This window comes from Bos mutus, chromosome 11 (genome assembly GCF_027580195.1).
Source record: "Bos mutus isolate GX-2022 chromosome 11, NWIPB_WYAK_1.1, whole genome shotgun sequence".
Lineage (NCBI taxonomy): Eukaryota > Metazoa > Chordata > Mammalia > Artiodactyla > Bovidae > Bos > Bos mutus.
Genome location: NC_091627.1, coordinates 1,898,525 through 1,918,056, shown reverse-complemented (window position 1 = coordinate 1,918,056; position 19,532 = coordinate 1,898,525). Strand labels below are relative to the sequence as shown.

At 67.5% G+C, this 19,532-nt stretch overlaps 1 protein-coding gene across 2 annotated transcripts in view; it reads left to right on the top strand.

The window, feature by feature from the left end:
* RXRA (retinoid X receptor alpha) overlaps positions 1 to 19,532 on the top strand; it is a 92,724-nt gene that overhangs the window by 22,380 nt on the left and 50,812 nt on the right. Inside the window, exon 1 of one of the 2 annotated variants that reach the window (XM_070378678.1) lies at positions 17,748 to 17,885. The exons of the other annotated variant lie outside the window; for it this stretch is intronic. Coding sequence (XP_070234779.1) covers positions 17,867 to 17,885 — 19 coding nt within the window. The 5' untranslated portion in view covers positions 17,748 to 17,866. Of the gene's footprint in view, positions 1 to 17,747; positions 17,886 to 19,532 lie in introns of those variants that run through there. 2 annotated transcript variants of the gene reach the window in all.

Below are 19,532 nucleotides of genomic sequence, written 5' to 3'. Positions count from 1 at the left end.
GTGTGTGGTGTGTGTTGGTGGGAGGGTGTGTGTCTAGTGTGTGTTGGTGAGGGTGTGTGTTTGGTGTGTGTTGGTCGGGGGTGTGTGTGTTTGGTGTGTGTTGGTGAGGGGGTGTTTGTTGGTGTGTTTGTGTGTGTGTGGGTGAGGGTGTGTGTCTGGAGTGTGTTGGTGGGGGGTGTGTGTTCGGTGTGTGTTGATGAGGGTGTGTGTGTCTGGCGTGTGTTGGTGGAGGTGTGTGTGTTTGTTTGACGTGTGTTGGTGGGGCTGTATATCTGGCATGTGTTGGTGGGGGATGTGTGTGTTTGGTGTATGTTGGTGGGGAGTGTCGGTGGGGGTGTGTCTGGCTTGTGTTGGTGGGGTCTGTGTCTGACACGTGTTGGTGGAGGTGTGTGTGTTTGGCGCGTGTTGGTGGGGGGTATGAGTCTGGTGTGTGTTGGTGGAGGTGTGTGTGTTTGGCGTGTGTTGGTGGGGGGGGTGTGTTTGGTGTGTGTTGATGAGGGGGCGTGTGTCTGGCGTGTGTTGGTGGGGTATGTGTGTGTGTGCGTGTCTGGCATGTGTTGGTCAGGGGTGTGTGTTTGGTGTGTGTTGGTGAGGGGGTGTGTGGTGTGTGTGTGGGGCGTGTGTGTTTGGTGTGTTGGTTTGTATGTGTGTGGTGTGTGTGTGTGTTTGTGTGTCTGGCATGTGTTGGTGGGGTGTGTGTGTGTGTGTGTGTGTGTGTCTGACACGTGTTGGTGGGGTCCGTGGCTGCCATGTGTTGGTGGGGGGTGTGTGTTTGGTGTGTGTTGAGGGGGTGTGCGTCTGGCGTGTGCTGGTGGGGTCGTCCTAGTCTGTGTGTGAGGCCAGAGGATGCAGACTCTGGTCTGTGTGTGGGGCTGGGGGATGCAGACTCTGGCTCCGTGTGTTTGCGGGTCAGGATGGGCGGGTCAGGATGGGCACGACCGGGGGCTGAGGTCAGGCCTGACATGGGGGCGGGGGGAGCCCCGGCGGTCCCGAGGGTCCCGTGAGCGACGCGAGGGGCTTTGGTGCGGTGGGGACAGCTCTGGGCTTGGGTCTGCCCAGGCCTGTGCTGGGTGCTTGGCGAGCCAGGATCGATGAGCCCCCAGGCCTCCCGGGCTGTCAGGGAGCCTGGACGTGGGTGGACAGTGCCGCTCCCGGTGGGCAGGGGCTGGGCTGGAGGGTCCAGCCAGGTGGTCACTCACTGGGACCCACGGGTCTGTGGGGCTGCATCGGGGCCCGCGGGTGTGTCTCAGGCCCCAGGGTGGCAGCAGGGGTCCCCTCCAGGCCCACGGATGGAGGCCCGGCACTGGGCAGCGCTGCCCGGCTCCTCCCCACTGCACCCGCCCACTGGCGGGCAGAGGTGGCCGCCCGCCAGGAGCAGACCGTGAGGGGCGGCGCGTCTGGACCACCCAGCCTCCAGCCTCCCTCCGCCGGCCTCAGTGTTTTCCTTTGGCGGGGCTGGCGCTGATCCCCGGCTGCCGGCAGGCGCTGGGCGCCGCGTGCCCTGGCCGCTTCGGCGGCTCCCGCCCGGCTCAGCAGCAGTTACCCCGGCGAGACAGAGTTGGGGTGTGGGTGTTGTGGGGTCGTCCGAGGGGCTGAGGGAGGGGCCGGCTCGGGGCGGCTCCCCGTCGGTCCTCAGCCTTGCCTGCACGCCGTGGTGGGGTGGACTGGGCCCTTGCATCAGGCACGGTCCTCCTGGAGAGCAGGGTGCCTGCCGCCTTGGGGGATGTCTCTTGGGGGGTGCGGCGGGCTGCACCTGGAGTTTTGGGGCCCCAGGAAGCGAGCTCAGCTGGGGAGGAGCTGTGTTTATTTTCTTAGATGATTTAAAGGCTGCTGGAACGGTGCTCGTGAATGTCCCCACAAGGCGGAATTTCTGACAGCTCTGGGTGTGGGAGGCCCGGCCGGGCGGACCGAGCTGGAGGGGGCCTGGTGTGTGTGTGTGTGTGCCTCTGGGCACGCATGGCGGCGTCAGGGTGGCGACCGTTCACGTGGCTGCCCAGGTCACTGCCTGCCCTCAGCAGTCCTTCCCCTGTGCGCGGAAGGGCTCTGATGCCAGGGGGCTCCATCTGCTTCTGGGAGGCTGTGTGCCCCAGCGTGTCCGTGTGCTGGTCCTCCCGAAGGCGTGCGCTGGACACTGCCCGCCTCCTCCGGACCAGAGGGTCGTCTGCCCTGTCCCCCTGCCCCTCCCCAGGGCGGGAGGGTTGAGGTGCCGTCTGTCTGGCAGTGATGCCTGGCGTCAGGCAGGGAAGGGCCTTTTGTCCCAGAAGCCTCCTGGTGCCTTCGGAGGGCCGTTGGTGTCCAGGGCTGGGTGAGCCGAGCTGTCTGTAACCTGGGCTTCCTGACCTCTCCCTGACGGCGCTGGCAGGACTCAGGGGCAGCGCCAGACGCTGCTCCAAGCCTCACCGGGGACACCCTGAGAAAGCTTCATGTGCAGCAGGCGGACGGTCCCCAAGGGACCACGGGGGGCGGGTTGGGGCCTGCCGTTCGGGGAGCAGAGATCTCGAGGCCCCGGAGCAGGGACTCGGGCCGGCCTTGTCCGCAGGCCTCCCTGGTCGGCTGCCGTGGCCGCCTGGGGTCTCCGGAAGGTGCGGCCCTGGGGGCTGGGGGCCTCGGGCAGCTGTGGCCGTGGGGGGCGGGGGACCGTGGGGTGGAGGCGCATGCCGGGCCGTTCTGACCTGGGCTCTGCCATTGTCCGCAACTAGTGGAACTGAGTTCTGTCTCCAGGAGCTGAGTGACAAGGCCGTGTCGCTTGTCACTTCTGCAGAATTTGCAGCCAGGTGCCGCCACGGGTTACTGTGTCTGCCCTCCTGAGCTGTCGGCCTGGCGTGAGAAGGCCTGTGGGCTCTGTGAAGCGTGGGGCTGAGTTAGCTATAGCTCTGACCCAGTTAGGGTGTCCCCCCTGGGCTGCCCACCTTTGAAAGAGGGGAGCTTTCAGAACCGTGGTGTCCAGACCAAGGAGGTCGGCAGCCTTGACGCTGGGCTCCCCGGTGGGCCCTGGTGACCCTGATGTGCAGCTGGGCCAGGAGCTCCCAGTGCCCTTCCTGTAGCTGTCTGTGTGCGTGAGTGCATGTGCGTGTGTGTGCGTGCGTGCGTGCGTGTGTGTGTGCGCATGTGTGTGTGTGTGTGTGCGTGTGTGTGGCGGGGGCGGGTATGTGTGGTTCCCAGGAGATCTGAATCTTTGGGAGCTCTGCTGTTGCTGAAAGTCTCAGATCTGGGTCAGGCCACGCCCCACGCCCCGGGCCCTCCTGGCTCCTCGGGCGATGCTTATCTGAGTCCCTGATCTTGGCTCCCGTCCCCGGGCCTGTGCACTCCGACTCCCCTGCCAGCGCCCATGGGCCTCCCAGGCTGGCGATGAGCATGGGCCTGCCCCAGCGCTGCGGGGTGTCCGGACCAGGGGGACTCCTGGGGCTGGCTCCCCTGCCCGCAGGGAGCTCAAGAGCTGGGTCTGTGTTCCAGAAGTGCCGGTACCTGTGATTGCAGGAGGGGTGTGCGTCCTCTCTCGTCCTCTGGGGTTCCGGGTGGCTGGGGCCGCGCTCCCTGCAGGCATGACCCCCCCCACACCGTGCCTGGCTCCCCCCTGCCTGTCTCTGCCCCGGGGCTCTTCCTCACCTAGGGAACTGCAGGCCCAGGTCCCCAGGGTCAGTGGGAGCAGTGGTCAGGGGGCTGGGCCAGGCGGGTGCTGGGAACCCTGTCAACCAAAGGACAGATGATGAAGGCAAGTGGGACCCTCACTGTGGGTCAGGGAGATGTCGGGCACCCCCACCCGTTTCCTGATCTGGCCTTGGGAGGCAGGGAAGACAAGGGGCTCTCACGGTCAGCCAGCCGCGGGCCCTGCTGCGTGTCAGTTTAGGTTTTGATCTCTGCTTGTTTGGGCTTCTCCCCTCCGGCGGGGTGGGGAGGGGAGGCCCAGAGTGCAGGGGCCAGCAGAGACCGAGAGAGAAGGGACGGGTGGTGGCTGCCCCGGGGAAGTTTGCACAGGGTCCTCTGTGGCTGGGGCGAGTGCCCGGGGTCGGGGAGGCCTGGACCCCTGCCCACTGCCCGGGCCGCCTCCGCCCTCGCCCTGTTGCCCAGCCTGAAGGGCGGCGGGTCCTTGCAACACAGCAGAGGCAGGTAGGGGCCTGGCCCGTTGTGCAACCTGCAGCTGTGTGGGGAATTCCTCCCAGCGCCCTGCCTCTGCTCTGCCCCGGAGTCTGCATTTTTTGGAAAGCTTGGCTGCGATCTAGTCCCAGAGGGGCAGAGGCTGGGCTGCTCCCCGGCGTCAGATAAGCCCTTGGCGGTGGGGGGGCGGGGCGGGGGTTGGCCACAGTTAGGTTGGGGGGGGCGAGGTCTGGGATGGCTGCTGGGCTTTGATGTCCCTGAAGAAGGGCAGGGTCGTGTGTCCACGGGGAGCCAGAGCGGGGTCCCCCAGAGCTGTCGCTGGCTCAGGCCGTCTCCTTTCCCCGCTGACCGGAAGCGTGGACCCGCTGGCTTTTGCTCCTTCCCCGGCCTCCCCCGGAGGGCTGGGGGCCTTCTAGGAGGGGCCTGTCTTCACCCAGTTTCCCCATCCCAGCTCTGTGGGGCTGGCTAGACTTGTCCCGAGTTGGGGGCAGTGTCAGGCTTCTGTGGGTCACCCCACTCAGGAGCAGGGGGCCTGTGGGCAAGCTTCTTAACCCCCCGTCCCGCTCCGAGCCTCGGCTGCCTGGCCGCTGAAGTGGGCAGGATAAAGTACTGCTGTGTTGCTGGTTCTCTGTGCGGCGCTGGGATCGGCCTGGCTCACGTGGGAAGTCAGCGCGGCAGCGGGGCCTGGGGTCCCTGGACCTGGCCTTGGGCTGGACTCACGGTACTGGGTATGGGAAGACTCCCTGGAGGTCGGTCCAAGGGGAGGAGAGGGTGCCAGGCACACAGCCCTGCCAGGAGGGTGGCCCTGTGCAGAGTGGGGGCCTGCGGGGCGGGGTTGGGGCCTCCCTGCCCCCGACTGCCCGGTGCGGGGGCACAAGCTCCTGCTCAGTGGTTATTGGACCAGACCCCGGGGGCTTCAGACGGGAAGGGTGGAGTCTACCAGGGTCCTGCTGAGGTGCGGTCACAGCTTGGGCGGCCGCACCTGTGCCCACGCAGCTGGGAGAGGCCTCCCCTCACCTGCCCCCCTCCCCGCCCTGCAGGCGGCCCCAAACCTCAGGAAGCCCCAGGAAGCCCCGGGGAGGGTTGGGGCACGGAGAGGGTGCAGCGGGGGCAGAAATAAGACACAACAAAGCAAAGCAAAAGTCTGCCCCCAGCCCCCAGCCCGCACCCCACGCCTCCTTATCTGGTCCCCGGGCCTGCCTGTCGCAATTGCTCGCTAGGGGCTGGGTTGAGAAATGCGATCGAGAGATAGTCGTCTGGGGCGGTCGGACGGGTTTGGATCCTGCCCCTGGTGGAGGGCCTGCTCCCTCCCCCAGCCGAGGAGAAACTGGCCTGCACCCTCCTGCCTGCGTCCTGGCCCTGTTCCGGGGAGAGGGGGCTCTGGGGGCCGGGCGGGGAGCCTGCCTGGGGAGGACCTCCCCACCGCCTTCGTCTCGCAGCTGTGTGACGTCAGTACCCGCCGCCCCCCGGCCTCAGTTTCCTCCTCGGCCCCTGGGGTGGGGTTGGAAGTGGGGGCTCTGTGTGCAGGGGTCGTGCAGGCCAGGCCCCGCGAGCTCAGGGTGCTGTGGGGGACGCAGCCCTGAGCAGGGTGGAGGGAAGGAGTGCTTCTCCCCAGCAGACCTCGGGTTTCTGTTAGCTGGGACCTTCCAGGACGCAGACATGTGCCAGAAGTAAGCAGTGAGGGCCACGCTCAGGGCGGAGCGCGCGTTCCTAGAAAATGGACCGAAAATGGTGCTTTTGTCCGGACAATGATCAGTTTTGCCCCTGCAGCCTGTGACCTGAGTTATCAGAGGACGAGACGTGGGGCAGCTTGGGGCAGGGAGCGGTCAGTGGGAGAAGTGCCGGCCGAGGAGGAGCCCGGGGTGGCCACAGGTGTCCACGATACTGGGGAACACAGGGAGGTGGGCTCGAGCGGGGGGCCTGGAGTGTGGGGGGCGTGAGATCCTTTGGGTGCGTGATGGGAGGGAAGTGTGACCCCCACATGTATTTCTGTGGACAGACTCTGGTCGCCTGCCCACCCAAGGATCGTGTCCTTCAGAGGGGTCCCCGTGGGAGGCTGTGTGTCACTTATAAGAGTGGCCCCGGCCGAGGAAGGAGCCAGCTGTAACCCTGTTCCCAGGTCAGAGCCCAGGCCGCCAGGTTCTGTCTGGCCCAGCCTGCGTGTCCTCGCCTGGGAGTGTCCCGGCCTGCTGGGCTCTGGGCTGGACAGGAGGCTCATCACGCTGTCAGCGGCCGCTTTCAAGCAGGAGGTTGGTGAGGGCTTAGGGCTGACTTGGGGCGAGGGGCAGGACGTGGGCAGCTGCTGTCCAGGGTGAAAGGGCCTCCATCTGCCTGGGCTGGGGTGGAGCTTGGGGGAAGCCTTCCTGGAGGAGGCAGCAACCTGCAGTCGAGATGAGGCAGTGGGTGGAGGCCGAGAGACGGAAGAGGAGTCCTGGGTTCTTGCGGGGAGGCCAGACCTGAGGGCCAGGCGGGTCATGGCGGGCCCCACAGGGCTGTGTGGGGTCTGACTCGAGCTCCTGGGCGCCCGGGCCGTGTCCTCTGCAGGAGGCGGCCTTGCAGGTGCTGTTTGCCCCGAGTATCCCTGCCCCGCCCTGCTGTGCGCAGGATGGGGCAGTGGGGCCGGGGCCGGGGTGTCCGCAAGGCTGCGGGCTGGCCTTGGCGCGTCGGCAGGTCTGCGCTTGGTCTTCGTGTGAGTGTGATGTGCACGTGGGCAGGAGACCAGGAGCCCTGCATTCACCGTTCACCTCCGTGGGCTCAGGAAGTGGCCCCAGGATCCTCTGGAGCCCAGGAAGCCACAAGGAAATAAGGGGTGCAGGGGGAGCCCCCGGGGGGCCACACTGGAATGGCCAGATGGCTCACACTTCAGTGGGAGCAGGCTTGGGTGCAGAGGGCGTGTGAGCAGCTCCTGGTAAAGAGAGGCCCCAGGTGAGGCCAGGAGGCTGCGGGGCCAGCAGCGGAGACCGGGGGGCTGGGCAGGGGCGCCCTGTCCGTCCTCGGGACAGGGAGGCAGGCTGCGGCGATGCTGTTGGGTCCAGACTGGGGGTCCCCAGCCCTCCCGAGCGAGAGTGTCTTGGAACCGGACTTGGAAGCCACCGTTCCACTATGTCCCTGCGGAAACTGAGGCCTGGCAGTGGGTGCCTGAGGCCGTTCAGAGCCTGGGAGGGCTGCGGGGCCCGGCGGCTTCGGTGGGCTCCGTGTCGGGGTGCCCGTGGGCTCCGTGTGGGGAGGGCACCCTGTGGTCAGTGTTCACTAGCAGCCAGCTGCTGAGCCGAGGGGCAGCTGGCCACCGAGCCCCCAGCCCCAGTGCCCTTCTCCTCGGGCTTCGCTCCTCTCCCCCTCATCCTTCTTAGCTCCCTGGTGCTCCTGCCTGGCACCCACTTACCTGGCCCCGCCTCGCCGCGCTTCTGGCCCCCAGCCCCTGGCTCCCGGCCCCCCAGCACCCGGCCCCCAGCCCCCCAGCACCCAGCCCCCGGCCCCCCAGCCCCAGCCCCCAGCCCCCGGCCCCCCAGCCCCCCAGCCCCAGCCCCCCAGCCCCAGCCCCCAGCCCCTGGCCCCCCGGCCCCCAGCCCCCCAGCCCCCGGCCCCCAGCCCCAGCCCCCGGCCCCCCGGCCCCATGGAAAATGACTTCCCTGAGTCTGCGTCCTCGTTCTCCTCCCGGCTCCACGCCTCCTCGGGGGACGCAGTGCAGCTGTGTCTGGAGGGTGCCGGGCTGGGGAGGGTGGTCCCTTTCCCTGGCCTTCCCACCCCCTTAGTGGGCCTGGATTTGAGTTCTCCTGAGGACTGGTTGGTTAAGACAGACTCCTCGCTCCCTCTGCTATAAATAATAATAATAATAATAAACCCAGTCAGCATTTGTGGCTGGATTCCCACGGGGGACAGGTACATGTGGCCGGGGGTTGGACGGGCCACGGTGGGGCCCTCATGGGGGTGGGAGGCAGGTGGACCCTCCTCCGTGTCCACCTGTCCAAACACATGGCCGAGGCTCGGGAGGGCCTGCATCCTGTCCATTTCCCTCGTGGGCTGCCTCTGGCTGGATGTCTGGCTGAGCAGGGCCGCCTGGGGGCTCTGGTGGGCCTGGCCTGTGAAGGGAAGGGGCTCACGCTCTGAGATGCCTTGTTTCCCCCACCGGGGGACAGGCGGAAGGTCTGGGGACCCTGGGATCCCGGGCTGGAGAGGGGTGTGGAGGCGGAGCTGAGGAGGGGGCGGGCGCCTGGCGGGGCGGCGTGCTCTGTCCTTCAGCCCCGCCATCTGGGCTGGAGCCCCAGCTCTGGCCCAAAGCCCCTGCTTTCGTCGTCTTGCCTGGGGGGGCGGGTCCAGGGTTGCTGGCTGGGCTGACAGCCACTTGCCGCCCTCGGTGGCCTTGCCCAGGCCGTGGGGCGCAGGGTCGGCATCCGGCCACTGCCCGAGCCGCTGACAGCCTGCAGACTCCCTGTCGTCGGGCCCGGGGCGGAGTTGGCAGGAAGCAGCTGTTCCTTCCCCTCCCTGCCTTCTGGTCACGGGACTGCGCTGCGACCGTGAGCCCGGCTCGGCCCTGGCCTTGCAGAAGTCCCAAGTTCAAGTCTGCATCCATGCGTCTGCTTCCTTCCCCAGGGGCCTGGCGGTGGGGCCGCGCGGTGCAGCGCCCGCCCTGGGCCCCAGTCTGAGCCGCTCTCAAACCCACCGAGGGTCTCTCTCCACCCTGCAGACAGAGGCGCCTCAGCCACAGGGCTGCCTTGTCTGGGGGGCAGCCTGGGATCTGGGACCACCCGGGGCAGGGGGAGTTCTGACCAGCACCTCCTGGAAGGAATATCCCCATCAAAGGCCTGGGGATCCTGGGTGTGGGGGCTGCCCCTGGCCTGACCAAGACCTGGGACCTCGGCCTCGGGGGACGGTGGTCACACGCACTGAGGTGGACGCTGAGCTGTGCTGTTGGGCGGCTGGGGGATGGGGTCCTGGGCTGGGAGTCGGCCCGTCTCCAGGGGCCATCAGAGCCCCAGGCAAGCCCCATGCTGGCCCTGGTCTGGGGCTGGGGAGACACCTCGGGGTGGGGGGGTCTGGGAAGGCCTGGCTCCCTTCGAGCCCGCCGTGGCTAGTGCCTCTCGCCTGGACTCTGCTGGGGTTTTGTCTGATGGGAGCCAGTGGCCTCGTGGTGTTGGGCTTGACTTTCCCACATGCCTTGCCATCTGACTCATCAGGGTAATGTAGTGACCGTGCTGCTAATTCATTCGACTGATTACTTCTGGAGCTTTCTCTGGGCCTGGCACGTGGTCTCGGAGCCAAGAGGGAACTTGGAGAGCTCAGGGACCAGGCTGGGAAGGCGCAGGCCTCCCTCGAGGCGGGGCGGCTGCCCCGGGCCTGTGATGCGCTGGGGTGCAGGCCCTTGTGTACCGAGGCCCATTTCAGGGCCTGGCCTGTGGCATCCGGCCCTGGGGTCCCTCCCCGCATGGCCACCCACTGTCCCTCACTCTCCCCACCCCGAGTCCACCCTGGCGGGCCTGGGACAGCCGTGGCCAAGAGGCCACGGGGCTGAGACGCTTCTAGCCCACGCAGTGCGCCGGGAGCCGGGAGCCGCCGGGTCTGCCTCCATCTGTCGGTGATGAGCTTCTGGGGCTGTAACTTGAGTCCTGCGCAGCGTGCTGCGGTCCTTGGGGTTGCAAAGAGCCGGACACGACTGAGCGACGGAATTGCTGAGCAAGTGCCTGATGGATCTGGTTAAAATCTGGGGCACGGTGGAGGTTCTTGGTTTGGGAGCAGGCCCATAGGCTCTCAGGGTTGATCCACCGACTGCCCACATGGCCAGGTGGAGATGGAAGGTTCCAGAACAAGCTCTCAGCCCAAGGGCCTTGGGCTTCCTCCTGGTCTGACACGTGCAGGGGCCTCCCCACCTCCCCCGGCCCTGCCCGGCTGGGCTTGAGAGGGTGGCCGTGGAGCTGGCCATGTCTCCAGGGTGCGCCCAGCGCCAGCTGGAGCTGGCCTCCGCGGGTGTGCTGACTGAGATTCACCTTTCGTCCCTGGCGTGGAGGGTGGGGGGCGCCCTACACAAGCCTGGGTGTGGGGCTGGGCCTGGGGTCACGTGAGTCGTCCCCGAGCAGGAGAGATGGGAGGTCCCCAGGGCTGAGCCTCAGGGTCTGTGTTGAGCCTCTTGTCTCTGGCATGGCTGTGGCTGGCTCCTGGGTTCCAAGCGGGAGGTGGGGGCGGGAGGTCTCCTCCGCCAGCAGCCCTGGCCCCCGCTGCAGCCTGGCTTTCCCACACCGTGTTCGGGGGGGGCCTGAGGTGTCTATGGCTGGGAGCTGTCTTTAGAGGAGGAGGGGCGGCCGCAGAGCTGGCACGCACCCCCTTCTTCATGGCGGGTCGGGGACGGATGGTCAGCCCCCAGGGTGCTGGGCGCTTGTTTTCTGAAGGGCTCTGTCTGCGGTGGGGAGCCTCCTGGGGTGATGATGTTCTGAGAGAGGTGGCTGCGGGCAAATGGGCGGCAGGACCTTGCTGCCCCCCAGCCCCCGCACAGCCTAGGGGCGGCAGGGCGACCTCAGAGGGGCCCCTCACCGGGAGACACACGGTAGGCCCCGGAGACTCCGGCCTCGTCTGCCCACTCTCCTCCCTGCCGGAGGGGAGAGGTGGAAGGTGTCCACTTAGGTGATCAGCCAATTTCACAGCTCACTGGTTTCCCATCTAAGCGCCAGCCCCAGTGGGCCTGGGGTGGGCCCCGCGGCCGCTCTGCTGGGTGCTTGTCGGCGGGCTCCTCGCTTCTCGCCCTGTGGGGGCGCCTGTGGCCGCGGTCTGGCGTCTGTGACTCGCTGGCACTACATCCAGGAAGATGTGGACGGTGGGTGTGCACAGAGGGTCGTGTGGCGAGGCAGCGGCGAGCACACCTCTGGGAGCCCATGTCCTGGGCCGCGCCAGGCACGGTTCCGCTCGGCCAGGCGCATTCCCTGGGGGCTCAGCAGGAGAGAGACCGCCTGCAACGCAGGAGGCGCAGGTTCAATCCCTGGGTTAGGAAGACACCCTGGAGAGGGGAATGGCAACCTGCCCCAGTGTTCCTGCCGGGAAATCCCTTGGACAGAGGAGCCTAGCGGGCTGCAGTCCATGGGGTCGCAAAGAGGCGGACACAACCGCGCGTCCGAACGACACCGACGCCCAGCTGACTCGGCGCAGCCCCGTCCACCTTGGCCCGGCCCTCGGAGGCGTGAGGACGCCAGGTCCTGGGGGCCCCTGGCCGCCTGGTACCGGGGCGACGCCCGCTGCCAGCAGATGCGGGGGCGGGCAGGGCCCCGGCTTTCGGGCAGACGCAGGTGGTGTGCGTTTTGGGTAAACATAGTCATGCCGCCCTTAGCGGAAACCTCGGGCGATGACGCCCTGCCACTTCCACTTACTTTAGCAGTTTAGGGGGAGAAGCCTTTCCTGAGAACTTGGCGGCCTGAGAAGAGAACGGCACATCCCCGGAAAGCGGGCAGGTGGCGAGGCGGGGGTGGCTGCTGGGCGCACTCCGGCCCCAGTGGGCCTTCTCCGCCCCTCCTCCCCCGGCCCCCTCCTCCCACTTTCTAGATTCTTCTACCAGGATGGCATGACAGGTCTTTCCCCCTAAATCTCGAGCTGAGCTGAGTTTCCGAGGCGCACAGCATCTTGCCCAGACTCTGGTGCGGACGCTGTGGGGCAGGAACCCGTGTGTCCTGGCGGGGACGTCTGCTCCGGGCTCACTGCCCCGGTTTGTGGACATTACAGATGAGGGTCTCCGATTCCTTTCCTCCTTCCGCCCCATCCCCTTACACAGGAGGAGGCTGAGACTGGAGAGGGCTGTGCCCGTCTGTGGTCACCCTGTGGGGGGGCGGGCCGCCCTCAGCATCGGGGGGCACTTCCCACGGTAAAGGCTGTGAGCGTCGGGTGGGCCGTGTAGCCGGACTCGGGGTGCAGAGACGGAGGAGGCGGGGTGGCCCCTATGACAGCCAGCTGCACGCAGGCCGTGGGAACGTCCCCCACTGCGTGTGCCGTCTCCCAGGGTCCTTTCGGGACCTCTGCTGTAAAGACGGGGCGGGTACTCAGGGTCACACACAGGAGCCTGCTGGCCCCCGGCCGACAGCCCCCGGGGCAGGGGCACCTGGGCGGTGACGGGCACGTGGGTCCCCGGCCCTGAGTGCGCTCAGGGTGGGCCGACCTGGTCTCCGAGGACGGGCTTTGACTGGTGTGTCAGCCCCAGGGTGAGGCCGGGCGTCCCGGCCCCTCTGCGGGCCTCACGCTGCCCCAGTGTGGACGGTGGGCCCTGTGCTGAGCGTGGCAGGGCCCTCTTCCCCTTGCTGGGGACTCTGCTGTGGGGGACACGGCCGTGGCTTTGCTGGACATGTAGACGTGGGCCCTGCTGTCCCTCAGAGGGCCTGGGGCAGGGCAGGTGAGCCGGTTTCACATCTGCTCTTGGTGCTCCCGGGGTGGGGGGTCGAGGGGCTAGCGCGGTCTTGGGGAGGGGTCAGCAGGCTCCGTGGATGGAAGGGAAGGTGCTTAGGGCGGAACTCACTGCTCCGTTCACAGGTCCCCCCACCCATCATGCCTCTGTCAGGCCCACGCTGGAGGAGGGGTCCCATGCCGGGGGTGGGTGGGGGGCTTGTCTGGTGGGGGAGGTGCACACAAACACCCAGCCTTGATGAAGCTGGACCCTCTGCGTGAGCCTGAGGGGTGGCCTGGAGGTGGCGGGTCAGGGGTCAGGGGTCAGGTGAGCGACTTCTAGGAGCGTGGTTCCGTCTTGGCCTGAGTCTTAACGTCTGGGGTTTTGTCTGATCCGTCTGGTGCCTGCTTCTGGCACCCCTTCCTCGCTGGCGGGGCCAGCGGGCTGGCGCTGGGTCACTGTCTTTCGGGCTGGGCCTCGGGGGCCGTGTGGTGACCAGTCGCACAGGGAGACTGAGGCTGCGAGGTGCCAGGCCCCGGGGGGAGGTGGCCGGGGAGGGTCCGTGGTCCTGGCGGGGAGTCTCCAGAGCCGGCACCGCCTGGGTGGTCCCCGGCGCACATCTACATGCACGGGGCGGGTGCGGGCTCTTCTCTGCAGGGCCGGCCACCCCCCGGGTGCAGGGGCTTGGCCGGGGCTCAGAAATCCGCCTTATCTCGGACCGTCGGGCTTCCTCAGCAGGCTGTCCCCGTTCCCGCCCCTGCCCCGGCCCATCTGGAACTCGTTACCTCTGGTGTCAGCGGCAGAGCAGCCCCTACGGCCGGCTCCCAGGACGGGGACGCCGACCCTCCTCCAGCCTGAGCCCCCTTGGGCAGCACGAGGCCTGTGGCCTGCCTGGGGCCAGTGCTGCAGGGCCGGCTGTGGGTGGGCCGTCAAGTGTCCCCCACGGGGGGGCTGGGCAGGGCTGGTCTTCCTGCTCCAGAATCAGTGCCTGGGAGGAGATGTGGTCTTGGGGTCTGGAGGGCAGGGGGTCCCTGTGTGGACGTGGGGGCGGCTGAGGCTGGAGCGGATAGTTGCTCGCCCGGCCCCGGGACTAAGGTCTGCCCCCTGCCTCGGTGCCTTGGAGGGGTGGCCGGATGGTGGTTTCGGGTGTCCAGGGCGGGGGGCTCAGAGCAGCCACATGTGGGCGGTTTGAGTCTCTGCCCAGCTGTGGGCCACCAGGGGGGCTGGGTGTGGTGGGCTTCCCCCAGCAGGCCTTCCTGGCGTTCCCTGGACTGTTGAGCTTGCCCGAGGGCGGCCTTCCAGGCCTCGGGTGCCAGCCTGCGCGGTGGGCCCGTGGGAGCCCGTGTGCTGCCTCTGGGCTCCTCTCCCTTGCCAGATGCCGCTCGGGGAGTGGGCTCCGGCAGCCACGCCGGCTCCGGGCCCTGCTCAGCCAGCCCTGCTGATCTGCAGGAACTGCTGATTCAGCTAATGGTGCTCCAGCTCCCCGACATCAGCCGCGGGCCCACCCTGCCGGAGCGCCTCCGCACCAAGCCTCCCTGCCGGCTGGTGTCTTCTGTCGGTCACCAGCCCGGCTCGCTCTCACTGCGGAGGTGCCAGTGTGTGGGCTGGGCTCCACGCCCTGGCCGCCCAAGTGCAGCTGCAGTGGGGGTGGGCTGGGGTCTCCACCGCCCTCTCAGGACTCTTCCTGCCGTCTGAGGGGCGGTGGCAGGAGCTTCACTGGCCTGAGTCACGGGTTCGCGGTTGTAGGAAGCGCAGGCCTTCAGCCTGGGAGCAGCCGCCGTCTCACCTGGTTCTCAGTCCTTCAGTCACGGAGGCTCCTTCTCCTTCGTCGCTTACACGACGTGGGGGTGGGAGAGGCCTGAAATGGAAACCCTCTCTCCCAGCCGTGTCTCCAGGAGCCCCTGTCCCCACAGCGGCTGCCTCCCCGTGGAGGAGGACCCGTCAGTGTGGCCATGCTCAGTCTGGGCTCTTGATTCCCAGTTTCCGGTGCCCCCCCGGGCTCAGCAGATGGTCAGCGGGGGGCTCGACAGAGGCACGATCTGGCTCCCGGAGGAGGTGAGTCCCCTTTGGGGACGGGGGCACAGCTGTCACTCTGTCTCAGGGCTCTGATGGGTTTGCCTGCAAGGTCCAGGGGCTCCCCCCACCCCGAGGCCAGTCGGCCCCTGCCTGGGGGACCGCCGGGTACTGGGGTGCGCTAGACGAGCACCTCTCGGTGTCAGGGCCTGGTGGCAGAAGGTACGGAGGGCTGGTTGTTTTACTGAGTGAAACGGGGCTCCGTCCTGTGGGTGGTGCACACGTGTGGGCACCTGGGAGACCGTGGTGTCTGGGGCCCTGTTGTCCTGTCCCTGTGAGGTCCCCACTCCCACTGCTGAGCACCCCCGACCCCTCAGGGGCTGCAGAGGTTTCGGGGCTCCAGGCCTGGCTCCGAGGTCCAGTCGGGGGCGGCTGAGTGACCTCAGGAAGTCCCGTCCCCTCTTGTGCTGGACGGGCCCCGTCTCCTGCAGCCTCGCGGTTCAGAGGTGGGAAGGGAGGCAGGGGCCAGGCGCGAGGCCCGTTTAACCTGGAGGCTTGCCCTTGCCTCTTATGACAGTCGTGCGTGTGTGCAGGCCTGTGCAGACAGCCACGTCTGCCCATGCGGCGAACGCGGTGTCCACAGCGCTGCGTCCTGCCAAGGGTGGCGCGTCCCTCGTCCCTCTCGGTGTCTGGATCCTGCTGGTCTGAAGCGGGGTGCTGGGTGGGGCTCCCGGCCACCTGGGGAGGGCGTCCCGGTCATCTCGCCTGGGGACAGGGAGGGAATGTCTGCAGGGACTTCCGAGGGCACGTGGGGTGTATCCATCCTCTGCGGGCCCTGGGGGAGCCTCAGGCCTGAGTGAGCCCTGGCCGGCCCCGCACTCCCCCGCAGGAGAGCCCTTTGGCTGGCGTTCCCGCTCCTTGGGGCGTGGGGCCTCCTCCGGGCCTTGCCCGCCACTGCGTCCAGACCGGGCGTCCCCCGATTACCATCCTTGTTTCTGTGTGGGTTCGTGCTCCGTACCCCCAGTGGGCGATCTGCCGTGTCCCCGGATCTAGAGCAGCACCCGGTGTTGAGAAGGTGCCTGGGTCCCTCCTGATGAGGGGCGCAGCGTTTGAAACTCTGTCTCTGTGGGTTCCTCCGGCCACGTTGAGCCTTTGGGGATTTCAGAGCCATCCTTCCTGGTTGCCCCTGAGCTGTCTCTGAGAGCCGGCTGGGTGTCATGCTGGCCGCTGGTGGGGGCACCTGGGTGGACGTGCTGGCCTGTAGAGCCCCCTGTCTGGCGAGTCTGCAGGGCGGGCACAGTTGAGACCCCGGAGGGCGTGCTGTGCAGAAGGAGTCTGGCGGCTGCTGGGCCACATGTGCTGAGAGGCAGGGCTGCCCAGGGGCACTGCCAGACCGGGTGGCCGGGTGAGGGTGGAGTCACTGTGGGGGGAGCGCTGCCGTGTCCCCCCCACCCCCGACTGGTCCTGGATGTGTCCTGAGGGCCCAGGGAGAGGCCATGCCAGGCCTGCACCGTGAGGGCTGTGCTGGGGCTCTCAGTCCCCGGCGCTGGGGGGTGGACAGGCTCCTGGGGTCTGCAGGGGCTGGGCCCTTGGGCATGTGGGCAGAGTGCCCACTCAGCCCCGGAGGCACAGGGCACAGGGAGAGGGATTTTCCCCCGATGCTGACCCCCACCCCAACTCACAGCCTCCCCTCCCACTGGCCAGGTGGAGGCCCGCGGGGGGTACCCGCCGCACTGCTCCTTCGGGTGCGGCCTGGGTCCCTTGCCCTCGCTGGGGCTCCGTGTCCTCTGAGGTGGACTCAGCAGGTCCCTTCTGGGCAGCAGAGGTGCCCTTGGGTGGCAGCTGCTGTCCTGGGCTTCTCTCGTTTTCCCTCGACGTTCAGCCAAGGGATGTGGGCCGCATGCAGGCTCGGCCGGACCCCATGCTGATTGTGAGGACTGGGTGGGCCAGGCCACGTCCTCCCGACCTGGCTTTGCGCCCCAGGCCTGCTGGGTGGCCCAAGCCGAGGGGTGCGCTCGCTCTCTGGGACATGCTCTCCCCGAGCGCCAGGTCGGTGTGGGCTGCGCGAAGCTCGGGGCGGAGCGGACCTGCGAGGGCCTGTGGCGGCCCAGGGCCGGGGCGGCGGCCTCTGTACCTTCACGATGGCCCAGCCGGTCCATGCGCCCCGAGGACGAGCAGGCCGAGGCCTCCCGGGCGCCGCTGCGTGTCGAAACCGGCCGCTGACGTGGCCGCGGTGTCGAAACGAGTGTTTGCGGGTTTCCCAACATCCTGCCGCCGTCACAGGACCGAGTGTCAGGAGCCGGGTTCCAGGCCCGGCCGGACCCTTCTCTTGGGGTGCCCTGCGCCCCGTTCTCTCCCCCTGGGAGACCGGGAGAGACCGCCACTCCCCCACCTCCACCCAGGGCAGGGCAGAGGGCGTGAGCTCTCGTCGTCCTGGTGACCTGCCTGTTGTATGGAAGTCAGGAGGCGTTGGAGGAGGGCAGGATTCGAATCCAGAACTCGAGTCTGCGCTGAGGCTGTGTGCTGGGCAGGAGGCGGGGGCGGGCATCTGCCCTCCTGGGAGGCACACGCCTGTCTGGTGGCAGTGGGTGGTGGCCAAGGGCCCAAGCCCCCGTGTCCCCCGAGCGGCTGCCCCGGGTGGGGCTGTGAGCCCTTTACTGAGCGGCCCACCTCGGGAACGGGTAGGAGGGGGGAGCCTTAGGTTCGGCCAGGTGGCCCCCTTTTCCTTCTGCTGACCTCAGGCTTGAGTCCGGGCCTGCCCTGTGAGGACCACAGATTGATTGACCCTCCGCTGTGCGGCAGGCACTAGGCTTCCGGGAGTCACGGAGCCCTGCCTGTGACCTCCCCGGGTGGGCTTTCTTACGCTCACTGCTTATGGAGGAAGCTGGGGCCCAGAGAGGCCAAGTGACCTGCTGGGGGGCACACAGCAGTGGGCAGGGAGTTGGTGTCCAGGCTGCCCAATTTTTCCAGGATTCTCCTGGGTCCATCTAGGAGGAGATGATGCAGTGGGAAAGTCCAGCCCCAGCCCAGCGGCGGGTCCAGGCCCGGCCGTGCTGAGCTGTGCAGCCTCGGGCACACAGTCCAGACTCCCTGATCCCCCGAGGGGACCCTGCAGGCTCTGGGTGAAGGGGAGGAGGAGAGGCTCTCGGGCCCGCCTTCCCGGCCGGGCGCCACCACAGACCCCAGCCCTGACCCCCACGGGGTGGGGCTGGGGCCCTGGGACCTGTGGTCAGGCCTCTCCCCGGCTGTGTTGTTGGCCTGCTGCCTGCCAGCAGGGGCGGGGCCCTGGAGACACTCTCTTTTGGATGAGGAAGTGGACGCTCAGAGAGGGTGTGGGGCCGAGCTGGGGCCACACAGTGAGGCGGGTGCTGAGCCAGGGGCCTGTGGAGACGGGTCATCAGGAGACCCATGCCCGAGACCTTTCCTGGTAAGGTGGGCATTTTAGAGGCGGCGGGGAGGACTCTGTGGGCTCTGTCCCGTGGCGCTCAGCGCTTTCTCTGGGGCTGGGAGGGATAGCGATGGAGGTGCCGGGACCCCCGAGGGCCTGCTGTGTCCCGGAACTGCGGTTGACGCCTGCTCCGTGCACCAGCACGGCATCGGTGTCCTCAGACAACCCCATCTGGACAGATCATTAGCCCATTTTGCAGACGAGAACATTGGAGCCGAGTGGCCACGTGGTGTGCCGTGGCGCTCGGTCAGGAGGTGGGGTGGACTTGACCCCTGGCTGCACACCTGGCACCAGGGGTCCGCTGCGTGACTCTGTAGCCCTCCCTGGGACTCTGGCTGGGCTGGCGGTCCTCACGGTGGGCGTGCACGCAGGTGGGTCCCGTCCTCCCAGCTGTGCGTGGGGAGCCCAGGGCTTGGTGTGCGGCGGGAGCTGGGGGCGTCCTGTAAGTTACAGCTGGAGGGAGGCGGGTGGTGCCTCCCACAGGAAGCCCTCCTCGATGCCTGTGCCCAGACAGCGCCCTCCCTCCCGCCACGTCCCTGACCGGCTGGGCCCCAGGGCCTGGCCTGGATTATCCACCTGTTCCCAGCACAGTGGAGGCTGTGCGGGTAGGCCACCCACTCGGGAGGGCTCTGTGATACATACCCAGAGGGGGCCTCTCTGAGGACGAGGACGCTTAGACCCAGCGGGGTAGGGCCGGCCGTGGGTCGTGCGGGCAGGCCTCAAGCCCAGGTCCACAGGTTGTGTGCACACCTGCGCTCACCTTGTCACCTCGGGGATGGCCAGGGACAGGCCAGCCTCGTGGTCACGGCCTCCTGGCCGCTTTCTTCTTACGTGACGTCTCTTTGCAGAAGAGGAAATAAAGGCTTAGAGCGGTGGTTCAGCCTGCTGGGGTTTGCACAGCTTGTTAGCGCCTCAGGGTCTCTTTGAAACTTGGTCCTTACTCAGCCGGTTCTTAAGGACCACGGTGAGTCCCGCAGCTTCTATCAGCCCGTTCCTAGCTCCCTCATCCCCACTCCACTTATCCATTTAGCCTTTATTTGTGCCGGCTGTATACCAGGGTAAGGCCAGGCCCCAGGGCTGCCTGATGAGCCGGCTGCGGCTCCCGCCCTCGGACCTCCCGGACTTTGGGGGCTGGGGCTGTGGTGGGGAGTGCCCTGTTGAGACTGTGTCGTAGAAGGCACCACTGCCCTGATTGGGAGAAATCAGGAGGGCTTCCTAGAGGCGGGTTTTATTTAAACTGGATTGGAGCGAGCCGAGAGAGGTGCAGGCGGAGTTTCAGGCCCAGGGCACAGCATGTCCTCAAGGCGAGAAAGCTGATGTGTTCCTGGAAATGACCTGGTTCCCACGACTGGGGGTAGACCCAGATTGGGGCGGGCCAGGGTGCCCTGAGGGCTGGCAAGGAGCAGGGCTAGAGGTGGGTGCTGGGTGCCCAGGTGAGCGTCCTTCTCCCGGATCACGGCGGCAGCCGGGGCTCACCTGGCTCAGTCCTGATCTGGGGGGTGGCAGGCTTCTTAAAGGGAGGCCGAGGGGTCCCCAGGCTCCCCAGGCGGCTCAGCGGTGAGGAGTCCTCCCGCCAGTGCAGGGGCGCCAGGGGTCTTGGGTTCAGTTCCTGCGTCGGAAAAGCCC